Source organism: Thunnus albacares, chromosome 24, assembly GCF_914725855.1.
Source record: "Thunnus albacares chromosome 24, fThuAlb1.1, whole genome shotgun sequence".
NCBI classification, from domain to species: Eukaryota; Metazoa; Chordata; class Actinopteri; order Scombriformes; family Scombridae; genus Thunnus; species Thunnus albacares.
In genome coordinates, this window is record NC_058129.1 from 11,252,045 (window position 1) to 11,276,546 (window position 24,502).

A 24,502-nucleotide genomic window follows, 5' to 3' on the forward strand; every position below is an offset into this window, starting at 1 on the left:
ACAAAGAAGCTGGCTGACCTCATGTGGACGCCTCGTCCCTCCAATAGTTTGATCTGTGTATATGATATGTAAGTTTCCTTTGGTTTAAAATGCACTTATAGCAGCTTATGATTTATTTGCTGTACTGATTAGGCTTAAGTAGTGGGGTATCTATTTCTACATTTCTCTTTACCTTTGTTGGATTGATAATTGTTGAAATTGGGAATTATAATGTCTAGATTAATATCATTTGTTATCCTTTTTATTCTGTTATCAGATAAACCAGTCTCCGCTATTCCATAATAAAAGATTGCACTGGAACTCGTAATTGTAATAAAAAATGTTATTTTAAGTTCATAAAAAACCAAAGCATATGACATCAAAATACAAAACATAATAATAGCAAAACCTTGCATGGATAAAGTCATTTGACACAAATCAATATAAATCAGATACAAGTTACAACTTACAGTCTTGTAATGAACACTGTTTTGATATTAATCAGAACCCTGATATTGTAAGATTTAACTTAGCATATTGAAGTTACATTGGGATCATTTTCATTTATTTGAATGGTGGACAAGACATACTGGTTAGCGGAGCTTCCACCTGGGAGAGGCTGGGGGCCCAGATCTGGTGTGTTCTTGGATTTTCTTGCACAATGGACACCTTGAATTGACATCAGGTGAGATCACAATCATGAATATTTACCACAGCCTATTTATCTGATTGCTTTATGGCATTTGTAATCTGTTTTTGTGTTTTCAGAATACAATTGCTGTATGTGAAAATCAGAAAACCTCACCTTTACACCTACGTTCTGATACAACTAGTATAGTTATCACTATGATGACAAACAGCACAACTCCAGGAACACGGTACACATATGGCCACAAAGTATCTTGAGTTGTTGTGTTCCCTGCAAGATAAAATATTACATTTCCTACAGCATTAAGGAAGCATTGATGTGTAGAAATTTAATTAATGTAAAAAAAATGTTTTCGAGACCTGTTTTTCAGATTGTAAGCCGTACAAGGCCTGTTAAACACAAATACCACTGTGAGAGTGTGAATGAAGTTTTCTTACCAGTTTCCAGAGTCGTCCATGTAACTGTGGTGAGCTCAGCATTACCTGAAAAACAGTCAAATCTGATTCTTTGGAAATGAAAGAAATAACAAACACCTTTGAATGAATCATTCAGTGGAAAGATATAGTCCATCTGTGTAGAAAGGATCACTTACCATAGACAGACACATTAATGGCATGACCCAGACTGTCTCTACTTCGACACTGATACAGACCTGAGTCATTTCTTTGTATGTTTTGGAAAATCAAAAACGATATCCCTTCTAAATGGTTTGAAGGGTTCCACTCTGTTTTAATGTGAGGGCTCCTGTTGAAATTTACGGGAAGAGCAGTGTTGTCAAGTTTATACCAGGAGACTGTTAATGGTGAATTGTTGCAGAGAGTAACTGTGCAGTTAATTGTAAGGTTCTCCCCAAGTAAAGCCTCATGAACCGTGTGACGGCGCACTTTAATTTCTGGGTAACAGTAAGAATCTTCACCTGCAAAAGGAAAAAGACAAAACATAGAGATTAGAAATGACGGACCAATTTATCATCACTCGAAAATTTGATACCAGCTGATGATGACAGAATACATCTTTTTTTTTTTTAAATCAGGCAGTAAGAATGATGGAGAAAAGAATTAGATCACAGAAAGAGTTGTCTTGGTTTTTTATGCTGCAGCTGTGACCATCAAACTGAAAATCTGTAGTAACTTTGTGGTTAAGGCACTTTTCTGCCTCTGGCCTGTGACAAATTCCTCCAAACAAATATGTTTAAGTTCACATTACTGAATTTTAAGAGTTTGTGTTGGAGCAACAGCTGAGATCAGGGTGCACTAATCTTAATGAAGGAAGTGGGATTTGGAAAAAAGTGTGGTCTTTCCTGGAGAGGCTCAATTTAAGGGAAAAGAAGTTGTCTAGCTATATACAGGCTTATTTAGCGCAAAATCCAATCACTACAATGCTGTTCTGGTAGCTGCAATATGTAGCCACATTTTTACGAGTAAGCACTAGGGGTGTGCCCGAATACAAATACGTTATTCAGCAAAGCACCAATAGTGGGCTTTTTTTTAACAAATATTTGTTTCATACAAATATTATAAAAATAACTTGTTTTCGGAAAGAAAAAAAAACATGTCAAATACCAGCACACAGGTCGGTTACATCGCTATCTCAGTCTTTCTCCTCTGCTCCACTGTTACATCTATGAACAGGTCTCAACGAGGGGAGTCACATCCACCTGCTACATGACACACATTTCCTAATTTGAGGGTGTTCCTCAGAGATAAAGTTGAGCTACTGACACACACAAAGTGCTCGCAAGGGACTCCCCATAATCTGTTGTTCCCCCTTTCCTTCCCACAAAGTTAGGTTGTAAAAAAAAATAGGCAATAAATGAAATGTGCAAAGCAATAATCACCTTTGAAGTTCTACCCTACATATAACATGGTGTGCTGTTTCTGTGTTATGGGTGTATAAATAGGTAGAGGTCTGTCTGCAATGAGACGACAGGTTAAGTTTTTCTCAGTAGTCAGCGCAGTCGTCTATGATCTCGGAGACTCCAGTTCGAGACCCAGAGAGGGGGCCTTCTTCATAATGTAGTTTATTCATGAATACTTATTGTAAAACTTTAATTTTCTAAAATTAAAAGTGTAATAAAAACAAAAACAGGATTTTTTAAGACTCTTTCCACTTTTATTTGAATACAAATACATATAATTTTGCTGCCTCAACAAATACAGATATAAATACAAATACTGGGCCCTCTGCACATCCCTAGTGAGCACCCTTTCCAGGAAAAGCAATGCAGGTGGACCAGGAAAAAGCTGATTTTACAGTCACATCTGCTCTCGTAAATGGTTGTAAAGGAGGTATTGCTAAAATTAACATCAACCATTTACACAAGATCATCCTGTGGTACAAAAAATTAACCAAAATCTGCATTATAGCATCAAAGACTTTACAACTTAAGGTTTTGTCGATTTTGCAGCAATTAATGTAAAACCCACTGTTCAAGGCTGTACACTATGAGCATATTTGACTATTTCCTTTATAGAAATAGAAAATAAATGGACCACATCCGCATTCAAGTTTATTTAACTGTTGAGAATGCTGCACTGTTAAATCTTTCGGTTTGTGTAGGAGAATATCTTTACGCCTGGTCTGGATTTAAGTTTGAGATATAATAAGTATATTTAAAGCCTTTTGAGTATTTATAAGAGTTAACATGCAAAACATAACTTTACTTGTTTCATACTAGTGAATACATTACTTGGCAACGGAGAAACAAAGACCTGCTCAGACTGAGCGATTTCGAAAGAATAACAATAACTTACTTTCAGCTTTCAAAGTGAAGAGGAGCACCGCTAAGATGAACACATGAAGGATGGTAAGGCAGTGGTTTGGTCTCATGGTGGAAACACTTGAAGAACCAGCTATCCACTTCTGTAAAACAACTATCACTGGAGGTCTCCTCTTTATATCACAGTAAGCGGTTGACTTTACTTCCTGTTTTTGACGATAGCAGTCTTTGGTCTACATGTATGCCCAGTTCAGTTTAACACATCACAGCTCACAGGGGGTTTTCAAATAAACATCTGTGCTTGGTATTAGATTATATATAGTGTATAGTATTGGATTGATTTACAGGGGGGGGAAAGTGAGTCAGCAGTGATGGCATCATATAAACATATAATTTTAATTTACAGCAATCAAAAACATTTATTCATACATGAAAAATGCTGTTATTTGATTGCACAAAACACAGTCAATAATTCTGAAAGGTTGTGAAACATTAAAGGGGACCTATTATGCTCATTTCCAGCTCTATATTTTTATTTCTGGACTCCACTAGAGTAGCTTTGCATGATTCACAGTTCAAAAAACTCAGCAAGGTACCCCACCCCAATGAACCCACAAAACAGAACAGAGGTGTGAATACAAACACACACAACAATATAGACAGACAATCATAAAAAGGGTATCTGAACCGGATGTGTGCACAAAGACCATTTCCTTTCTCTACCTGCCTCATGTTTCCTGGATGGGCGGCGATCTCACCTGTGGCAAAACTTTTGAGAACAAAGAAGCTGGCTGACCTCATGTGGACGCCTCGTCCCTCCAATAGTTTGATCTGTGTATATGATATGTAAGTTTCCTTTGGTTTAAAATGCACTTATAGCAGCTTATGATTTATTTACTGTACTGATTAGGCTTAAGTAGTGGGGAAGCTATTTCTACATTTCTTTTTACCTTTGTTGGATTAATAATTGTTGAAATTGGGAATTATAATGTCTAGATTAATATCCTTTGTTATCCTTTTTCTTCTGTTATCAGATAAACCAGTTTCAACTATTCCATAATAAAAGATGGGACTGTAACTCCTGCAACACGTACACACACACACACACAGCAGATCTAACCAAGAGCGGTTTCTTAAGTAAGACATTTAATTTCTGTGTTATTATAGCATGATTTACAGGGATTCAAAAACAAACTGGAGGTAAAAGTGTGATTCACCATGATTCACGAGAGTAAACAACATTGTGGAGAAACTGATTATATTTTGTAGTTGTAAAAAAAAGTTCATAAAAAAACAAAGCATATTACATCAAAATACAAAACATAATAATAGCAAAGCCTTTCATGGATAAAGTCATTTGACACACTAATCAATATAAATCAGATACAAGTTACAAATTACAGTCTTGTAATGAACACTGTTTTGATATCAATCACAACCCTGATATCATAAGATTTAACTTAATTTAAATTCATGTAGACGGGATCATTGGGATAATTTTCATAGATAGGAAGGGTGCAAAAGACATGCTCGTTAGTAGGGCTTCCTCCATGGAGAGGCTGGGGGCTCGGATCTGGTGTGGTGTTGGATTTTCTTGCACAATGGACACCTTGGATTGACATCAGGTGAGATCACAATCATGAATATGTACCACAGCCTATTTATCTTATTGCTCTGTGACATTTTTTATCTGTATGTAAAAATCAGAAAACCTCACCTTTACACCCACTTTCTGATACAACATATATAGTCATCACTATGATGGCAAACAGCACGACTCCAGCAACACGACACAGATATGGCCACAAAGCATCTTGAGTTGTTGTGTTCGCTGCAAGATAAAAAAGAGTACATTTCCTACAGCATCAAGGAAGAATGTATACATTTAATTAATGTAAAAACATTTTTAGAGATTCATTTGACACCTGTTTTTTAGATTGTAAGCTGTACAAGACCTGTTACCACTGTGAGAGAATGAATTTTCTTACCAGTTACCGGAGTCGTCCATGCAACTGTGCTGAGCTCAGCATTACCTGGAAAAACATTCAAATCTGATTCTTTGGAAATAAAAGAAACAACAAACACCAGATGAATCATTCAGTGGTGGAAATGGTTTCCTTCAGTGCAGTCTGGGAAAGATATAGTCCATCTGTGTAGAAAGGATCACTTATCAAAGACAGATACAATGATGGCATGACTCAGACTGTCCTCTCTTTGACAACGATACAGACCTGAGTCATTTCCTGAGTATTTTTTTCAAGACCAAAAACGATTTGGCTTTTAAATGGTTTGAAATTTTCCACCTTATTTTCTCATGTTTATACCAGGAGACTGTTTGTGGTGAATTGTTGCAGAGAGTAACTGTGCTGTTAATCCTAAAGTCTTCCACAATTACACAACTAAAGTTTAATAAATTGTGTCGCGGCATATTTAAATTTCTAGGTAACAGTCAGAATCTTCACCTGCAAAAGGAAAAAGACAAAACATAGGGCCAAATGTACCACAAATTGTGCTGCCTAGCAACTAGCGTGCGCTTGTCTCATTTGCATGCATGTAAATGATGTAATATTCATACATTCTTACTCATACATCCTTTTTATGCAAATAAGCCTTGTTGCAAAAACGGTCTAACTCACAAAGACCAGCGCTAATTGCCCCACGCAATTAGGGTGGAGTTATTAGCATCTTCAGATAGTTGGTGTGTGTGCTGCACGCACTTTCTCTCTCTTCGGATCTTCAAGCTTGTGAGGCTTGAATTATAATGAATTGATATTGAATGAGTTCAGTTATACATTGGGGTGGGGATCAAGTGGGTATGGGGTTTTAGGCGTATATCGGCTTATTTCAGACCTGCCTGAGTCACATTAATAGCTGTAGCCTATTCTGACGGACATTTCAGTAGATTATGTTGTAGATGTGAAATACTAGAGAAGCAAAAGAAGCAAAATAAATGAAAGTTGGTTTGTGATTGTGGAGGGCTCTGTGTGGGCGCACCCCTGCTAATTAAAGACATGCAATTTGAGGCTTCTGTGCTCTCTGAAAACCGCTCCACTCATACAGTTGCAAAACTTTATGGGCATGTTTGTGCCGGCCTAAAGCAAAATCTTTTGGGGCAGATTGTGGCTGCAAGTGCTGCACAATTCACGAGAAACAACCTGCGACTTAGTCATTTAAAAATTTGAAAAATACCAGCTGATGATGACGAAAATACACGAAAAAAAACAGGCAGTAAGAATGATACAGAAAAGAATTAGATCAAAAGTTGTACTGGTTTTTCATGTTGCAGCTGTGACCATCAAACTGTAAATTCAGGTCAGCTAGGCAGGCCAGCATGTCATCTGTGGTAACTCTGTGGTTAAGGCACTTTTCTGCCTCTGGCCTGTAACGAATTCTTCTAAACAAGTATGTTTAAGCTCACATCACTGAATTTTAAGAGTTTGTCTTGGAGCAACGGTTGAGATCAGGGTCTGTCAATCTTAAAGGAGGAGGTGAGATTTGGAAAAAAAGTGCGGCCTTTTCTGGAGAGGCCCAATTTAAGGGAATAAGTTATATACGGGCTTATTTAGCGCAAAACCTAATCATTACAATGCTGTTCTTGTAGCCAAAATATGTATCCAAGTTTTTATAAGTAAGTACCCTTTTTAAGAAAAACAATGCAAGTGGACCAAGAAAAAGCTGATTTTACAGTCACATCTGTTTGTAGGCATTGAGGCATTGCTAAAATATATAACCATTTACACATACTCTATAAAGATCATCCTGAGGTACAAAAAAATGAACCAAAATCTGCTTTATAGCACCAAAGACCCATTTTATAACTTCAACTTTTGTCAAATTTTCAGTGATTAATGTGAAACCCACCTTGGTTTTTCTTTCATTTTTCTTTTTACAGAGTAAGGCCGTACATTATGAAAATATTTTACTATTTCCCACATATGAATTAATACACATTCCCATTCAAGTTTATTTATTTGTTGAGAATGCTGCACTGTTGAGTCTTCAGGGTGTGTGTAGGAGAATATCTTTACACCTGAAATTTAAGATATAATAAGTATATTTAAAGCCTTTTGACTCTTAAGTTTTAACATGCAAAACATAATTTATCTGGTTCATATTAGTGAATATATTACTTGTATGCTCAGATTGAGGGTGAGCAACTTAATAGAATAACAATAACTTACTTTCAGCATCCAAAGTGAAGAGGAGCACCACTAAGATGAACATATGAAGGACGGTAAGGCGGTGGTTAAGTCTCATTGTAGAAACACTTGAGGAACCAGCTATCCACTTCTGTGAAACAGCTATCACTGGAGGTCTCCTCTTTATATCACAGTAAGCGGTTGACTTTACTTCCTGTTTTTGACGATAGCGTTCTTTGGTCTACATGTATCCCCCAATTCAGTTCAACATGTCACAGCTCACAGGGGTTTTTTAAATAGACATTTGTGCTTGGTATTAGATTATATACTGTGTATAGTGTGAGATTGATTTACAGGGGGAAAAAAGTGAGTCAGCAGTGATGGCATCATATAAACATATATTCTTAATTTACAGTAATCAACAGTTATTGATGCATGAAAAATGCTGTTATTTGATTGCACAGAATCATCATATTATTACATTCTCTATTTCCTGACACAATCAACAATTCTAAAAGGTTGTGAAACATTAAATTATAGAAGAAAATCAGTGAAGCTCATTAGTCATTCGTATAGTCAGAAAGTGATTGAATAGGTGATACAGCACAGGTTGCAAGAAATGAAACTATTACTTCAAGTTAATTCAAGTCATGGATGTGCACAAACAGCACAGAGTCACAGTTTTAACCATTCGGTGAGAGCAGGACACAAAACATTCAAACCAAGATCACAAACAAATCCGTAAGAGAGATGGTAAGAGATGATGCTGCTTTGGGCTTTTATATCACAATCTGAGGGTTTTTGTAGCCTGATTTCTTCCCTTTATGCACTTCTATCTTAGAGCACAAGACTGGTGTGATTCAATATTTTTCTTATTCTCAACAAATCTCAGTAAAATCAAACACAACATTAGTCTGTCTTTCAGTTCTTTCTGACTTCCTGCCCTGCTTGTGGCATCAGCACATTGGTTTCTACTGAAGATATAACTGTTCAGAAAAAGTTTAATCTTTTAAAAAGTAATTTTCTGAAACAGCTGGGCATCGTAGTTTTTTATCAAATCAAACCCAAACAGGTGTAAGTAATGAATTTGTTGGGGACTATTTTTAGTCGTGGATTAATACACATTTGGTGCTTTAATGAGTATTTACAGCAGGACAGTGTATGTGGGACTGACTCAAATAAACTACAGTGTCCAAATTTAGAATATTACTAGACTTTTAATCTGTAAATGCTCCCAGGAAATTTCTATATTGAAGTAGGAGTTGATTGAAGCTCCTGCAATTTGCCAGCTCACAAACTTTTATGAAACTCTTGCACCATATGGCGAGGTGGGATTAAAAACAGCAACATTTCACAGAAATACAAGCAAAATAATAATAATAATAATAATAATAATAATAATAATAATAATAATAATAATAATATAAGTACCCAGTGGTCTTTGGTTTTTGTAGCTGTTGCACACTACATGCTAACAAACTTCATTTACCCTTTGCAAAATTGTTAGCATAAAAAATAACAAAAAGGAAATGTTAGCAATTCCATAACACATAATCATGCGTGTAGGTATTAATTTTGGCATTTCTTGCTAATCCCATGTTTTCTATAAGAATTTTAGAGATGACTCACACCCAGCTAGCTTCGTTGCACCTGTTAAGGAGGGACACAATACATCCTCACCATTCTTACTGGCTTTTTTCACAGCAGACATTTTTACTTGTCATAGTAGGAAAATAATAACATTAAATTCTATTCAAGTGTCCCAGTAAGCCATGACAGCGTGACAGTGAGCCAGCATGCACAACACCAGGACCCTGAAACTTGAGCAGCTAATTGGATTTCAGCCATCATTCATTTAATTATTTACACCTGTACTTTTCCTACTGTGTCATGTAAAAATGTTTCCTGTGCAAAAGGCCTATTGGTAAAGATGAAAAGATGTTCAGCATAGCTCCACCCAACTTCAACCTGAGCAGAGGTCTCATCAGCCAGAGTGAAAACACCCGTGCAGGTGTGCAGGCTGTCAAAGTATTGACCAAATGGTGGAGATGCTAACTTATGAGCTTACTTATGGAGCAAATCTCTGGAGTCTCATGTAGATGGGTGAGAGAGTCTGTGCTGTGTCATCCTCACGTTGAGTAGAGAGCAGTTTTTACAAAAATGTAGGAAACAAAAAGGACACTTTGGCTATCCAAGACGAGTTTTCAGAATCCGCACATTATGGAGCTTCCTGCACCCCTTCCTGGTGTTAGGGTCACCCCCTTGTAATTGTCCTCCTGAGCTCCTGACATGATCTTCTAGTGTGAGCTTGTTGAATGAACCAAACTGTGTCTCTGGCCAACATCAACAAGACTATTAATCCAAATAATGTGACATGTCCTCCGCTTGGAAATGGCGTCTAGTGGATCTTTAAGGAACACGGATAGCTGCGTACTCAGAACTCTCCTCTATCTGAATCCTTGGCCGAGCAGCAGCTGCTGGTGCCCGCTGATGGTTGAGTGCAGCATAAACAACAGAACTCCCCTCTTCCTCCGCCACATTCCTCTGTCTCTCATCGTCCTCTTTTATCACGCCGTAAAGATGGTCTTCTGGTAACGTCGACTCATTGCGTTGTGAGGGCGGCATCTTCTTCCGTGTAGATCGCCTAGTTGGCGGGACAGAGGGGCCTTCTCTTGACGACGGCTGGAGGCTGGCTTGTGGGAAGGCTTGCTCGACCATTGGCATTGCCATGTACTGTAAAGATCCAAAAAAGCATTTTGTATTTAAATGTTTGAGGGGATAAAAATGGGATGATATAAGGATGGAGGTAAGTTTGAAATGTATCTGTATCTCACCTGATTTTCAGTACTTGTCTCTTTCTTTGGTTTCCCTGCATTGTGGACATTTTGGTGAAATAGACAGACTCATTAATATTTACTGCCTAGTATATTGATTTGAACATTTTGGAAAAGAGAATTGTCCCTTAATGAATCAAAAATCTGAAAGTCTCACCTTTGCATCCTAGCATTGATACCATAGATATAATTATCACGACGATGACAAATCCCACTATCCCAGCAGCAGAGTACACATACATCAACATATTATCCTGAGGTGTAGTATTCGGATTTGACATGTTGTCTGCAAGAAAATGAGGAAGTTTGATTCAGCATGAAGGCAGGTTTTTTTTTAATATCTATTAGTAATGTACACTGCAAATACATTTTAGGATTCAGATTAGAGTAAAGTCATGGATAGCATGTGCAATAGCAGAAACTATATAAAGTTTTCTTACTTGTTTCATTCTTCCCTGTATCAATGGGAGGCTTAATGTTACCTATAGAACAAAACAGAGGTTAGTTAGTAATACTAGGTAAGTACAATCCAGTCCAGACGTATTTAATCCCTGAAAAAGTCACACTTACCATAGATGGACACATTGATGGCATGGCCCATATTGCCTCCACTTTGACACCGATATTGACCTGAGTCATTTCTTTGTATGTTTTGGAAGGTCAAAAACAATATCCCTTCTACAGGGCTTGAAGCTTCCCACTCAGTTTTAATGTGAGGGCTGCTGTTGAAATTTACTGGAACAGGAGTATTTTCAAGTTTATACCAGGAGACTGTTGGTGGTGAATTGTTGCAGAAAGTAACTGTGCAGTTAATCGTAAGATCTTCCCCGAGTAAAGCCTCATGAACCGTGTTGCGGCGCACATTAATTCCTGGGTCACAGTCAGATTCTTCACCTGAAGGAGAAAAATGAAAACAAACACATGCAAAGTGCGAATGAGAAAGTGATTCATCCTTGCTTGATACTGTACTTAAATACTGTAATAAAACAATTGAATCAGATACAGCAAATGATAAAAGAACATGACACTAGATTTAAAAACCCATAGACCAACAGTGTAGCACAATATATCATCCAACAAAAAGCAAATTTTTTTCTTATAGGTGCTGGCCGAGGGGAGTTGTTAATGGTAATCAGGTATCTGAAATACACATTAGAAGTCTTCATAATGCACTTTCAATGTAAGCGATGGGAGACAAAATCCACAGCCCTGTGCAAAAATATATTTAAAAGTTTATTTGAAGATAATTTGAGGCTTCAGTCATCCAAATTAGTCAAATCACTTCAATATTTTTCAAAGCTACTCTTTATAAGTGCCAAATTTCCTCTTTTTGTTAGGATCGTTCATGTCCTCAGCAACACAAAGAGGGAATTATTTTACTGAAAAGACAGTAACTGTGGAAGATATCCACACTGCTGAAGGTTCACATAATCTTCAGATAAACTTTTAAATGCATTTTTGTTCAAAACGTGGACTGTTGATTTTGTCACTTACATTGTAAGCACATCTGGAGGGGATTTTCTAATGGCCAGTATGAACAGGAGGAAGGATTACAACAAGCAAAACATGTTTCAGTGTTCATTTTGGCACCTGACTGTTCTTTTAAGACAGCCTTCAAAAGCTGTGAACCTGTCCTTTGGGGGAAAGTACCATCATGTGCAATAATAAGAATATTAACATGATCCAAGGCTGAATACAGTGATGAAGAAAAGATAAAACAAACTAATTAAACAAACTGAGAAAAAATCATTCTGTGACATTTCATTTTGTGATGAGCGGAAACACAATTTGCATGAGATCCAACAGTTTGAGGAACTGAGAGTTGAACCCCATTTAAAATACACTGTCTCCAGGGGAAAGTTTAGCTCAGACATCTACCTCAGTTTAACGCCTTTTACAAATGTTATGGCCCTTGATCACTTGGCATAAATCACTAGCTGAGCTTGGAAACAACACTGACAAAACAGTCTGACTACAAGCTCCATTTAGTAGCTGTTCTGATCATATCATATTAATAGCGATAACTTTCTCAGTTATTTGAGAGGGTGTTTCATGGATGTTCACACTCGGTAATATTAACATAGATGCTTATGATTTTGCTTTGAATCAAGTACATTTAAAATAGCGAAAATAATGTTAGTGGCAACTTGGCTCACTTTGAGTCATGTTTAAATAATACACGTTCTCCCCTCAGACCACAAAGAAATTTTTAAGGCACAAGGAAACCACAGAACACTTGATAAATACATGAATGAAACTGTGGTTGCTGACTGTTCACACCATTTATAAGAATTGATCGGTTTCCCACTCCTTTGTTGTTTTTTTTTAGAATAAGAAATTCCAGCTGTGTTTTTAAGATTTTTAAGGAGGATAGATCACGGAAATTATAGCCTTCCTCGTGTAAATCAACACTTTAAAAACACAAGGAACATGAAAGGAAGTGGGCTGACTATTGATAAAGCTAATGAGTGAGTTCAAGTTCTGCCTCTCTCTTTTGGGTAAATTATTTTATTATTTTTCCGTCAAGCTCCCACACGCACTCCAGAAACACCCTCATGTTTTGGAAGAAGGAAGCATTTTTAGCTCCTGAAACTGACATTGTGAATTGGTTTTACATTTGCCAGCTTAACAGTTGTTCATTATAAAATGTACATACTTTTAAGGATAGGTTAAGATGTGCAGTAGCTTATTATGTGGTATGTTCAAGAAACAATCACTCTCATCATAACCATGTTCAATGTACTTCGATAACAAATATCTGTTACGACTTTTTATGTCAAATTGAGCCGTTGGTTTTGTTTGGGAGATGATTTTTTCAATATCTGTCCTTCCGACAACTGTACAAACTGCCAATGTACTTTACATTTGTACATTAAATGTGAATCCACAGTGGACACATACGCAGCACTTTAAAATTCATGATGAATCAGGCAATCATCAAGTCGCCAATCCTACCATGAGAATTTGGATAGTGGTTACGAAGTTCTCCTCACGAAACATAACAAGCTGACTTTTTATTCTGAAAACCTTAGTTAACACTTTTTACACCTGCAGAGGAAGCAAACTTCACACTACACAAACACTGAGGCAGCATAACATGCAAGAAACAAAAACTTACTCTCAACGTTCAAGGTGAGAAGCAGCCCCGCCAAGATGGACACATGCAGGATAGTCCAGCAGGGGTTAGGCCTCATGATGGAAACACTCAGAAAACCTCCTGTCATCTTCCAGTCGCAGACAGTCCAAATGGGAAACGTTCCTCTGAGCACATTATTTTTAAGTTAAACAAAACAGAGAAGTGCTGAAGTTGAGGTTGGTTTTACCTCACTGTATGCTGCTTCCTCTTTCTAGTCTCAGCTCGCTCCCTTCCTACCTCTGCCTCTTTCCCCTTAAAGTAGGGGCGGTGAATGTAGTGGAGGTGAGTGCAGAACGGTGGGTGGTCTTGCTTCTGCAGATGTTGCAATGTTGCAGTGAAACATCTCAGATTAGGGGGTTCCCGCAGCTTCGGAGGCTGTCTGTAAGACCTGCTGTTTTACTATAATCTCTATCTCTCACACTCTCTTTTCAGTCTTGTTTCAGTCTGCGCACCTTCATCACTTTTTGGCAGTGTCTGTGGTTCACATTCTTCAAGCTGACTTCCTCTCCTCTCTCCCTTCCTTTCAACTCTGCCGTCTGCATCTCCTGCAAATTTGTACGGCCCTGTGCACAGCATTGCGGTTACAGGGGAAGACATAAAGTGCACTCAAGACGAGATGAGGATGCTGTGTGCGTGTGTGTGTGTTTGTGGTCACTCAACACCATTAGCCTGTGGACTACACTTTTTTTTCGTCTTTTTCTTTTTTTTTAGCAGGAAGGTTGTGTTAAGAGCTGGGGACAAAAAGTTCAAAAGCCACACAAAAGACTCTTGAGTTGTACTGTGGGAAACGTAGTATCCAGAGCTTTGGGGGCTTAACCTTTAGTATACTTGTGGCTACAAGTTATCCCAGGCTCTGCTGCTTATATTTTTAACTATTTTTAATATTTCTCATGTAATTCGGCCAACTTGTGTCCCTTTAAAACTCAGAAGAAACAAGAGCAATGAAGGGAAAGTACAAAAATCTGGAAAAAGTCCCTACAATAGTACCCAAGTAAAAGTACATTTACATTAGTAAATTTTAGGCCCATTCCAGTGGGTAACCTTAAAGTAGTCTTTTCTTAAATAGTTAAAAAGTACAGTTGTTACAGGTATTCTGACTCTACACCATATTATGAGGCTTTTGTATGTTTTACACATTATTATCCAAAGTAGGGGTAAAATAATTAGGCCTATAGGGGAGTGAAAAGTGCAATATAAGGAAGTATTCAGATCCTTCACTTAAGTATAGAATTACTATCAGAACCACAGTATCACAAATAAGAGTACTCATAGAATGGTTGCTTTCAGAGTTTTACAGTATTACATACAGTATATTGAACTATTACTGATGCAGTAAAGTGTTAGCAGCATTTTAATGTTGCATTTGGGCCAGGTGGAGCCGATAACTTGTCCTGGGTAGTTTATTATATAAACTATATTTTAACATGACATGTTTTGTGTGTAAAATCCAACTAGTAATACTAGTAATCTTATTAGTAACGTCAGATAAATGTAGTGTGGTTCCCTTAAAAGAAGTACAAATAAGCAGAAAAAATGTAGCCTATGTAAAATCTTAACTAGTATAACGGTAGATGTCAGATAAATGTAGTGCATTCATTTTACATGGGAATTTTATTATTCATTTGAAATGTAGAGGGGTAGAATTACAAATGAACAGAAAAAATGTTACACAAGTTAAGTAAAAGTACCTCAAATAGTAGCATTATTTGAGTATGTACTTCATTGCTTTCTGGAAAATACTCACTTACTGTGTACACATCAGGGGGGAGGTGAACATGTAAATTACAGGTAAAAACCATAGATTGCATATACAGATATACAAGTGATAGATAAAAAAAAGATATATAGATAGACTTTGGCATGGTAAATTACTAAATTTGGCGACATCTTGAGGCAGTTTGAGCAAGAAGACAAGCAGGGTTGAGAGAAGGACAAAAGTCTGAGTTGTACAGAGAATTAATATCTTTGTTTCTGGATCAACAGCGCACATGTGTGGTCTTCAGGGTCAGTGCAAGCCGCCGGAAAAGTACCGACTGCGCAAACTCCCTTCCTTTACGTAATGACGTACACCGTAACGTCCGCGACGAGCCGAAAATGGCGGAGTACCTGGCATCCATTTTCGGCACAGAGAAAGACAAGTAAGTTTTATTTAGTATTTTTATTTAAATATACACTTAAACAGCGGGGTTTGTGCAAAGTGAGGTTGCAGCTATGTGGACTTTACCGCCAGCGAGCCCCAGTTTGTAGCCGTTGCACCAGTGAATGCCCCAGTTAAGCTTAAATTAGCAAGAGGAAGCTAACGATCGGCTAACGCATTGAATGAAACTCAGGAAGGCACCTCAGCTAACCTGCAGCTGCAAAATATATCGTTTTGGAGATTGTTGCCACAAATCTTAAACAACTGCGAGCATACATTGTAGTTTGTTAGCCAGCTTGGTTAATTAACGAACTTGTTAGCTGAGTGGACGGATTGTTTTTGTTTTTGTTCACCGGTGGAGAGCAGCAAAAAGCATCTCACACATGCTTTTTAGTCAATTAAATATATTGATTGTACCTTGCTATCAATAATATAATGATTATTTGGGGTATGACTTTTGATGCCTTCATATAAGATGCAATCTGAAAGGGGATGGTCTCCATGTGGTTCAAAACAACGCAGTATTATGGTTATAATAGGGTTTTATTGTTCATTTACCTGTAGAGAAACAATATTTGCAGTATTTATCTGATGCTTAACATTTTATCGCAAACTTAGCTATATGTTATAGTAGCTATACTTAAATCAAAACAGTCTCTAGGTTCATGATATGGATGCATGCAGCTAACATTTATTCAGAGAGTTGTGTTATTGTGTTGTTTTCAGCTGTGATACTTGAGTATCTGCCTCCTTTTTTTTATGTATTTATGTATGTAAGTGTGTAATTGAATTTGTTTATTTAAGCATGACCTAATTATTTCTGTTATCGATTACAGACTGAAATAAAAAAAATGCACGTTTTCATTAGTGATTAATTATTATTATTTTCGCGATTAATTAATTTGTAGTATGGTCTATAAAATGACAGAAAATGGTGAAAAATGTTGATAACTGTTTCCCTAAGTCTAACATGACGTCCTCAAATGTCTTGTTTTGTCCACAACCCAAAGATATTCTGTTTACTTTCACGGAAGACTAAAGAAACCAGAGAATATTCACATTTGAGGAGCGCGAAAAAGAGATTTCCGACTTTTTAAAAATGATTTAATTGTTTATCAAAATAGTTGGCGATTTAATTCAGTAGTTGACAACTAAGCGACCAATAGATGCAGCTCTAATGTCATGAAGCTGCTCATTTGTACCACCTATTGAACATGTGTGTGGCTGCAGCTGATTATTTTCATCCTCGATTAATCTGCCAATGATTTTCTTGATATATGATCATGTAAAATAGTGGAAAATGTCCCGCACCCTTTCTCACAGTCCAAGACAGCATCTTAAGATAGTTTGTTCTCTCTGTCCAGCACTCCAAAACAAAAACATAGATTCAATTTATTACAGGTAAAGACAAAAAAATCAAGCAAATATTCCCATTTAAGAGGTCAGAACCAGTGATATATATTTTTTACTTAATTAATTAAACATTTAATCAGTAAAAAAAAAAATGTGTCTGATTGAGCTCTGAACTTGTGGTCATAGCGCTGTGTGCTCTAACAGTCCCAGTGAAACGTTGTCAATAAATGTGAGCGTGATGACACTGTTCCTTCTCTTCCAGGGTCAATTGTTCTTTCTATTTTAAAATCGGAGCTTGCAGACATGGAGACCGCTGCTCGAGATTGCACAACAAACCAACCTTCAGCCAGGTGAGGATGCCACCGAGCCTCTCTCTCTTTTAAAAATAAAGACCGTCTTCTGTGGAAAATCTTCTTACTGTTAATGAAATATTGTGTCCTCTCTGACATCGACCTGTCCCATTTATCTTGACGCCAAAAGTCCAACGTGATATGCGCTGGGGGCCTTTTTTTGTTTGATTTATTTTTGATGGACATTACGTATTGTTTTTAAATATAAATCATATTAAGTATGAGTACTGGATATACCCGATGTTTTACTAAACCCATTGGGGTTAAAAGGTCAGCATTGTGAAAGCAACATGCTGTCAGTCATGTTGTAGTTTTGTCCTTTCCTATTCATACTGTAGTAGTTGCCTTTTAGATCTCATGTTTTGCAATTATGAACTTTCCTGATTCAGCGTTTTGTTCTTTTTCAGTGAGGTCAAACTTCTAAGCAGTCTCTGTATTTGGATGAGATTTGTTTGGGGGGGGGGTTATTCTTAAAAAGAACGAACTTATGTGTACAAGTTGTAAAGGAAAACGGCCGATATAACTTAATTTCGGCTTTAGGAGGACGTCAGGGTGTGATGAAGTCAAGCTTCACAGCTACAGTTGAGCTGACCTGCTTTTTTGGTTTGCCCCATCTTCAAAAGATCATGTGACAGCATAACTCTTTATGGATGCAAACAAGCTAAACTAGTTGTGCGTGTATTTTACGATGTCTCACCATATATTTCTTTTTGTTCCTTGCAGACCATCTTGATTCAAAACATCTACCGAAATCCCCAGAACAGTGCACAGACGGCCGACGCCTCGCGCTGTAAGTTTAAAAAAAATTTGTCAGCAAACTCTCTTTCTGTCTCTTAAAAGTGGTGCTCAAATATAACAGCAGACATGAGATACCGCTTCAGCTCCGTTAACGACTGATTATGTCTACAATCTATAGGCATTAGCAGACACTCGATATCCCTAGTGATGCTTTACCAGGCCTCTACTGCTGCCATCTTCACTTCTTGCTTGTTTTAGGGTTTTTTTTTTTTGCTCTTTAGCAAGTGACATTTAATATCTGGAGTGCAAAGCCAAAACAAACATACTTAAATTGCACTGATTACAGTAGATTATACTAGAACTACTAGATATGATCAGTAAATATGTTGAGCCCATTCTAGCAAAGCTGAGGCAGGACCTCTGATACAGGTAGGTGTGTAATGGAAGAATGTTCAGTTTACATCCAGTGAATTTGAAAATGATTTGCGTTCACTCTGCTGTAAATTTTGAGCATTTTGTGACTGTTGAACTGGTCAAAAGTTCTTTTATCAGCATCTGTAGTCTGATAAGACTTGATCTGAAATGACCTCAGTGATAGATGCAGTGATGGAAAATAACAGGCAATTATTGGCTATTTAAAGAGAAATTCCAGTGTATTATTTTATTTTATTTTTTTCATTTTCCATCCCTTTGAATGTTATTTGTAATGTCGCATGCACCACAGTTCAAGACAAATTTAATCTGTTTTGAAATACATCTGTAGGTCATTCACTTCCATTCAGCACCTAATTTGGTACACAAACAACTCTTGACTCTTAACCCAGTAAAGATCATCTATTAATCTAGTAGATTACAGTCGTGTTTTGCAAGATTGCATCAGAGCAGTAACGTCGGGGTATAAAAGTTCACCAGCATGTGTTTGATTTTCTTGTTTTTCACCCCCAAAATGGAACGTTCAATCAACAAAAATTCTGTGGACCTACTTTCTGTAGATCACAACCTATTCAAGCAAAACTAAACAATATGTTTATGCTATACATCATAATCTCTGATGTAAAATGGGAATTAAAGCAAGGGTATATATAAGCCCACGGTCATAGCCCATTTTCCACCAATTATCTGTAATGTAATGTTTTAAACTATTAACTTGAGTGTAAACTGGCGACTGGTGAAACAGTCCAGTCGTAGACATCGTCTCACAACTCCAAATCCATTCTGGCGTCTCAAATGTTTAATCAGGCTGTAAACAACGACAGGCACACGGAAGAGGAAGTGGCCTGGATATCCGCTAGCTACACCAGAAGCCTTGACACATTGGCGGTTGCCCACAAAGACTAAATCATTGTCAGACAATAGCTGATGAGTTCTGAGATTGGAAAAAAAAAAAAAAAGTTGAGCTTCTCCTCCATTTCTAAGATCTTGAACGCAGCTTTATCCATCACATAATTAGCCGGAACTCATGAGATGTGATAACGAAGGCTCGCAATTTACTGACAGAAAAATTTCTAATCACATTTTTTCCTCCCCAGCTCTATATTTTGGTTCACAGAAGTTTACGTTTTGTATTTCAGACCATTTCCCTCTTGAACATTTACCTTCATAACCTTCAAAACTCTGCCCAGTCTGCTGATGGTTTACACTGTAAGTTTTCCCTTCATACGCAGGATCCTCCGGCACCGACTCCATTTAATTTACTGTTTCACACCTCCCACAACCCCCCTCCCCATAAATTTGGCTTAGTCTAGCAACATGTCCCCCCTTAGAGACATCTTAACGCATCACATCATTCCTTGGATATAAAATAACTGGCCCGGCCACATGCTGTTTTGCATGTTTCCCCGGCCTAACTCAAACTACCTGAGACAATGTGGTGCAATAATGTGCACAGCTTTTGGTTTTTAGATCCTTCATTCTGCTGACGTGAAACAGATGTTTTAACTTTGTGTTTTTTTGGCTTCACACTTAACCGTTTCACATTGAGTACACAATTTTTGCTTCTGATTCATTGAAGCAGGGTCCTCCTAGTGCTGTACCCAATTTAGGAAATCCTCCTTCATGTAATAGGCAGGAGTTTTCATGACTAGTTAAATAACTCCCCCCCACCCCCGAATATCGATTCTGTGATATTACATAATGACCTCTTTCCGCACATCATGTACGTGTTGTTTGTAAAGAAGTAAAACTTTTGTAATTTTAAAGTAAAACTCTGCCAACCTGGAGGAGGATAAATGGGGTCAGCTCTAGTTTTTACTTTGCTTCTATGAAAACAGGAAACTGAATAATTGTCAGTTTAAACTGTAAAATCACAGGAGAGAGGCCTGCTCATGTAGCATCTCATAACATACAGAATTTTACCCTTTTGACTTACAGGTAAATTTTTATAAGATTTGGGTGTAACATTATAGCGATCATGCTATGTTGCTACAGTTAGTTTTCTCTGTTAAAAGATGTTTAAATCCATTGAAATGTCTTTGTTAATCACTGTCCATGTAGCTGCGGCTTGACTTTCCCTTGTTGACATTTTGTAGGCGCCGTCAGCGATGTGGAAATGCAGGAGCACTACGACGAGTTCTTCGAGGTAAGTGACCTTTTGTGCTCGCCGCTCGTCTTCGTTTCACATATTGCACCGAGCGACGTCACAATTATGTTATCTGCCTTTTGTAACACGTTGCGGCCGAAAGGAGCAGCATGAAATGTATTCAGTTTATCTTTTTATGGGTTCAGGAGCAAATATTTGCACAGAAGTGAAATGTAACAGCTGCTTTTATGCATAGAAACTGTGTGAAAAATGTGATTAAACTCATTGTAGATACTAATCTGAGGAAAACAAGATGAATACTCTACATGTTCACGTTGAGAGATGATGATAGAGGATTGTTAACATTTTTCAGTTGCCCCTGACATGACATGAATGCAATGATGCAATCACCAGGCAGGCTTTCAATATCCAACTCATATCTAAACACAACCTCTAATCCAACTTTCAGTCAATAAAAAGAATGTTTTGTTAAGAGGAGTTGACTTAACTCCAACAGTATCTCTCACTACTTTATATCTGAGTAATCTGAGCTGGTTGCAGTTATTAATTTCTTTTATGCTTAAAAAAAATCAACAACCTTGGCAGAGTTTTCACTGGAAGTGGTTAGCTGTTGTGGTGATCTCAGTTAACCAATTTCCTGATTGAAAGATAAAGTAGATAACAGATAAGAACCAGTTGCACAGGCCAATTGTTCTTTTGTTCTTTTTATTGGTGTAGGAGGTGTTCACGGAGATGGAGGAGAAGTACGGAGAGGTGGAGGAGATGAACGTGTGCGATAACTTGGGCGACCACCTCGTCGGCAACGTCTATGTTAAGGTTCGTGACGAATTTGAGAGGAGGAAGCTAATAAATGAGATGAAAGGGTAATAAAAGTGCCGCTGAGTCTGATCTTGAGTTGACATCATTATAAGCTGATATGAAAAAGTGTTTCACAAATTTATGTGAGATAAGAAGTTTAATGGACTATATTTATTTTGTAGAGTTAACTACCACCAGTTATTCCCTAAGTTAACGTTTCTTCTGTGTGCAGTTTCGTCGTGAGGAGGATGCAGAGAAAGCAGTCATGGACCTGAATAATCGCTGGTTCAACGCCCAACCCATCCACGCAGAGCTCTCGCCCGTCACTGACTTCAGGGAAGCTTGCTGCCGCCAGTATGAAATGGGGTGAGTGACATTTTGTAGGTTGTAGGTGCACTGAAAACTTCCTATTAATAAACAAGATTAGGTCAAAACCTGGTTAAAAAAAAATGGTATAAATGCAGTTGCAAGAACAATAATTTGATTTGAAAGAGAACTTATTTTAATTCTAGTCATAACTATTCAAACTCCCCCCCCCACACTTTCATCTGTTTCTATCTGCATTGAGTATTTAGTTTTGTGTTTGGGGTGCTTTAACCGTGCGCTCTCCCTCATGCCCCTATCCGTCTTTTATCTGCCTCTGTCCTGGTTGATGGTCATGGAGGCTGCAGTGGAAATCGTAAATGAAAGTTTTGGCAGCATTTTGTGTGCAAATTTCAGGAGGCTTATCTCCACCTAGTTACTGCAGTTAAATGCAAATCGAGCGTACTTGCAGAGCAGCCGCCCCACACTAAACTGATAAAACGGCTACATTAGTCGCACATTTTACTTGCAAGACCTGTGTTTTAATGCTGTTGTTCATCATTTGTGATGTGAAAACATTAGGATGGTAGTAGTTCCGTTATAAAATCCAAACGGAGCGTCTCTCCTGCCGGCTGCTGACAGCGCTGCCAGCCACACTGGACGGTAGAGGAGAGGACAGTAGAGACGCTGGTAAACATCTGTTTAAACAGGAGTTTAACCGACTGCACTGTATTTGACACCGGAGCATCTTGGAGCAGGAAACACAATCACTCTGTGTCACTCTACATCACTTTGCGTCACACTGCGTCACACTGCGTCACACTGGGTCACACCGGGTCACACCGCTGTCCTCCGCCTCCATCATCTTGCGCTGATTCGTTTTGAAAGAGCATCTGTCAGCAGGGAAACTCCCAACACTCCACTGGCCAAGGAGTGGCGTAACTTCATTACTCTCTCTCACTCACGTACGGTTACAGGGCCGGTTCATGACCTGTCCAGGCAAAAAAAAAAAAAGTAACAAAATCTCTCCATTTGACTGTCTATGTCATTGTCTGTAATTAAATTTAAATGAACAGCAGCTGTAAACTACAACAACTGTGTCTGTAAACCATGTGTTATACACGCTGAGTCCTTAAATGGAATCAAAACACAGCTGCAAACCATTACCTCTGCAGCTTCAGCCCCGTCTATTCATACATCTTCTGAGTTTCCTGCTGAAAGCCGAATCTCAAAGATTTGATATTGAATTTATTTGAGAAGCCATTGTATTAACATTTGTAAGGGCATCAGGTAAATGCAGCAAAGGGCATCAGGTGGTAGCTGTAGTATTGAAGTTTGGTAAACTGACAAACCACTGAAACACAATATCACTGGACCTTAAGATGGTTGAGGTAATTCCTTTTATCTTATCTTGAGGCCCTGTCTTAAAGAGTGTCTCTGTGTTAAGATTTGACTGTTGCTTATATCTTAATTACTCTGATGAATTAGCTACAGTAAACTCGGGGCCAGGTAGTATTCCAGCATAACAAGCTGCTGGGTCTCCAGCCACTAGATAACGCTTCACTGTTGACGGCATCCAGCCTGCAGATGTGTCCTTGTGGAAGGCACTGAAAGCCAGCTGCATGGGCACCTCGTGAATTATCACATTTTCTTTTAAATGCAAAGATAAACTTTGTCCCCGCACAGTGGGAGGAAACTTGCGCTCCTCTGCTTTATGAGCCCCTCAGTGATTTTCCATTGGAGCGGAGGTTGTTTGCTCTGTAAGTGATAGGACTAACTTCATGTAGAGGGAGATAAACATCAGACGTTCTGCGTGGTAGGCTGGCAAGCTCCTCAGCATGCGTAAGAGCCAACCTCTCCTCGTGGCACCGATCAACCAAAATGCATGCACAGTAAGTTTTAACCCCTTCATGTGCTGTTTGCCTACAGAGAGTGCACCCGAGGTGGCTTCTGCAACTTCATGCACCTGAAACCCATATCGCGGGAACTCCGTAGGGAGCTGTATGGCCGCCGCAGGAAAAGGTATAGAAGTCCAGTTCAACATTTATATTTTAGAATCAATTTTATACTTATTTAATCTTTTTCGACATTTAAATGAATCCCTTCTTCTCTCCCACCAGGCACCGCTCTCGCTCGCGTTCCAGGGAACGACGCTCCCGCTCCAGGGATCGACGAAGGGACCGCGAGAGGCGGAGGTCGAGGGACCGAGAACGTTCTGGAAGATTCTGAAGGAAGCCCAAGACTGACCCGATCTCCTACCAAATCCCTCCTTCTTAATCCTAGCAGTGAAGACAGTTATTTTCTTTTTTTTTTTTTTTTTTTCTTTTTTTGGTGAATTGTTGGAAGTGTTTTTCTTTTATTCCTTTTTTTAAGATGAGCTTGTGTCGCTTTCTCAATAAAACAGATTTGTAACTCTGCACTGGCACCATTTGCTTATCTGAACATAAGTTTGTTTCTTATCTAGTATACCCTCAACAAACCAAGATACTTGTATAAAATAATTACTAAACAGGTGTGGAAAGATATAAAAAAAAAATAAACGTGGTAACTTGATGAAGTCTTAAGTTTAGAAATTGCATAAAATTTCTAATAAGTTGAGCGGAGACGTGTGTTAAAATGTTGAGGGACTAAACAATTTGGAGACATCGGAAGCTTTGAGTGCTTTAAAAATTTGTGAAGTGATCTCATACCTAATGTATTTATTTTAGATATTTATATTGACCAATTAGGTATTTATCATATTGTCACAGTCATTGCTGCAAAAAATTACCAGTTGTTTGCTTTTAAACTGTCAAAAACCCCAATTTAAAGCTCCTATTTTCTCCAGT

The 24,502-nt window shown here is 38.1% G+C and overlaps 3 protein-coding genes and 1 long non-coding RNA gene across 5 annotated transcripts; 2 read left to right on the forward strand and 2 right to left on the reverse strand.

Annotated features, from left to right (window-relative positions):
- The first annotated feature begins 4 nt into the window (after positions 1-4).
- On the forward strand, positions 5-837 carry LOC122976700. Its single transcript, XR_006401020.1, has 3 exons — positions 5-68; positions 564-664; positions 748-837. It is a non-coding gene; the product is annotated as an uncharacterized LOC122976700 (long non-coding RNA).
- LOC122976698 lies at positions 311-3,883 on the reverse strand. Of its 2 annotated transcripts, none has more exons than XM_044345329.1 (5): positions 3,382-3,883; positions 1,221-1,544; positions 1,066-1,110; positions 785-898; positions 311-648 (listed from the first exon to the last, which is right to left on the reverse strand). In XM_044345329.1, the coding sequence occupies exons 1-5, from the start codon at positions 3,455-3,457 to the stop codon at positions 509-511; spliced, it is 699 nt and encodes a 232-aa protein (XP_044201264.1). In that variant the 5' UTR covers positions 3,458-3,883; the 3' UTR covers positions 311-508. The 2 variants fall into 2 exon arrangements, with proteins under 2 accessions (XP_044201264.1, XP_044201263.1); XM_044345328.1 differs by having other exon boundaries at positions 785-922.
- Positions 3,884-9,324: 5,441 nt separating this feature from the next.
- On the reverse strand, positions 9,325-14,184 carry LOC122976697 (B- and T-lymphocyte attenuator-like). Its single transcript, XM_044345327.1, has 6 exons — positions 13,439-14,184; positions 10,891-11,214; positions 10,761-10,802; positions 10,478-10,606; positions 10,321-10,355; positions 9,325-10,219 (listed from the first exon to the last, which is right to left on the reverse strand). Exons 1-6 carry the CDS (start codon positions 13,542-13,544, stop codon positions 9,896-9,898), a joined length of 960 nt encoding a protein of 319 aa, XP_044201262.1. The 5' UTR covers positions 13,545-14,184; the 3' UTR covers positions 9,325-9,895.
- A 1,303-nt stretch (positions 14,185-15,487) lies between these two features.
- Positions 15,488-24,091, forward strand: LOC122976760 (splicing factor U2AF 35 kDa subunit-like). The gene is made up of 8 exons (XM_044345420.1): positions 15,488-15,594; positions 17,209-17,296; positions 18,020-18,086; positions 20,563-20,612; positions 21,291-21,389; positions 21,604-21,737; positions 23,604-23,696; positions 23,795-24,091. Exons 1-8 carry the CDS (start codon positions 15,551-15,553, stop codon positions 23,901-23,903), a joined length of 684 nt encoding a protein of 227 aa, XP_044201355.1. The 5' UTR covers positions 15,488-15,550; the 3' UTR covers positions 23,904-24,091.
- Positions 24,092-24,502: the final 411 nt, after the last annotated feature.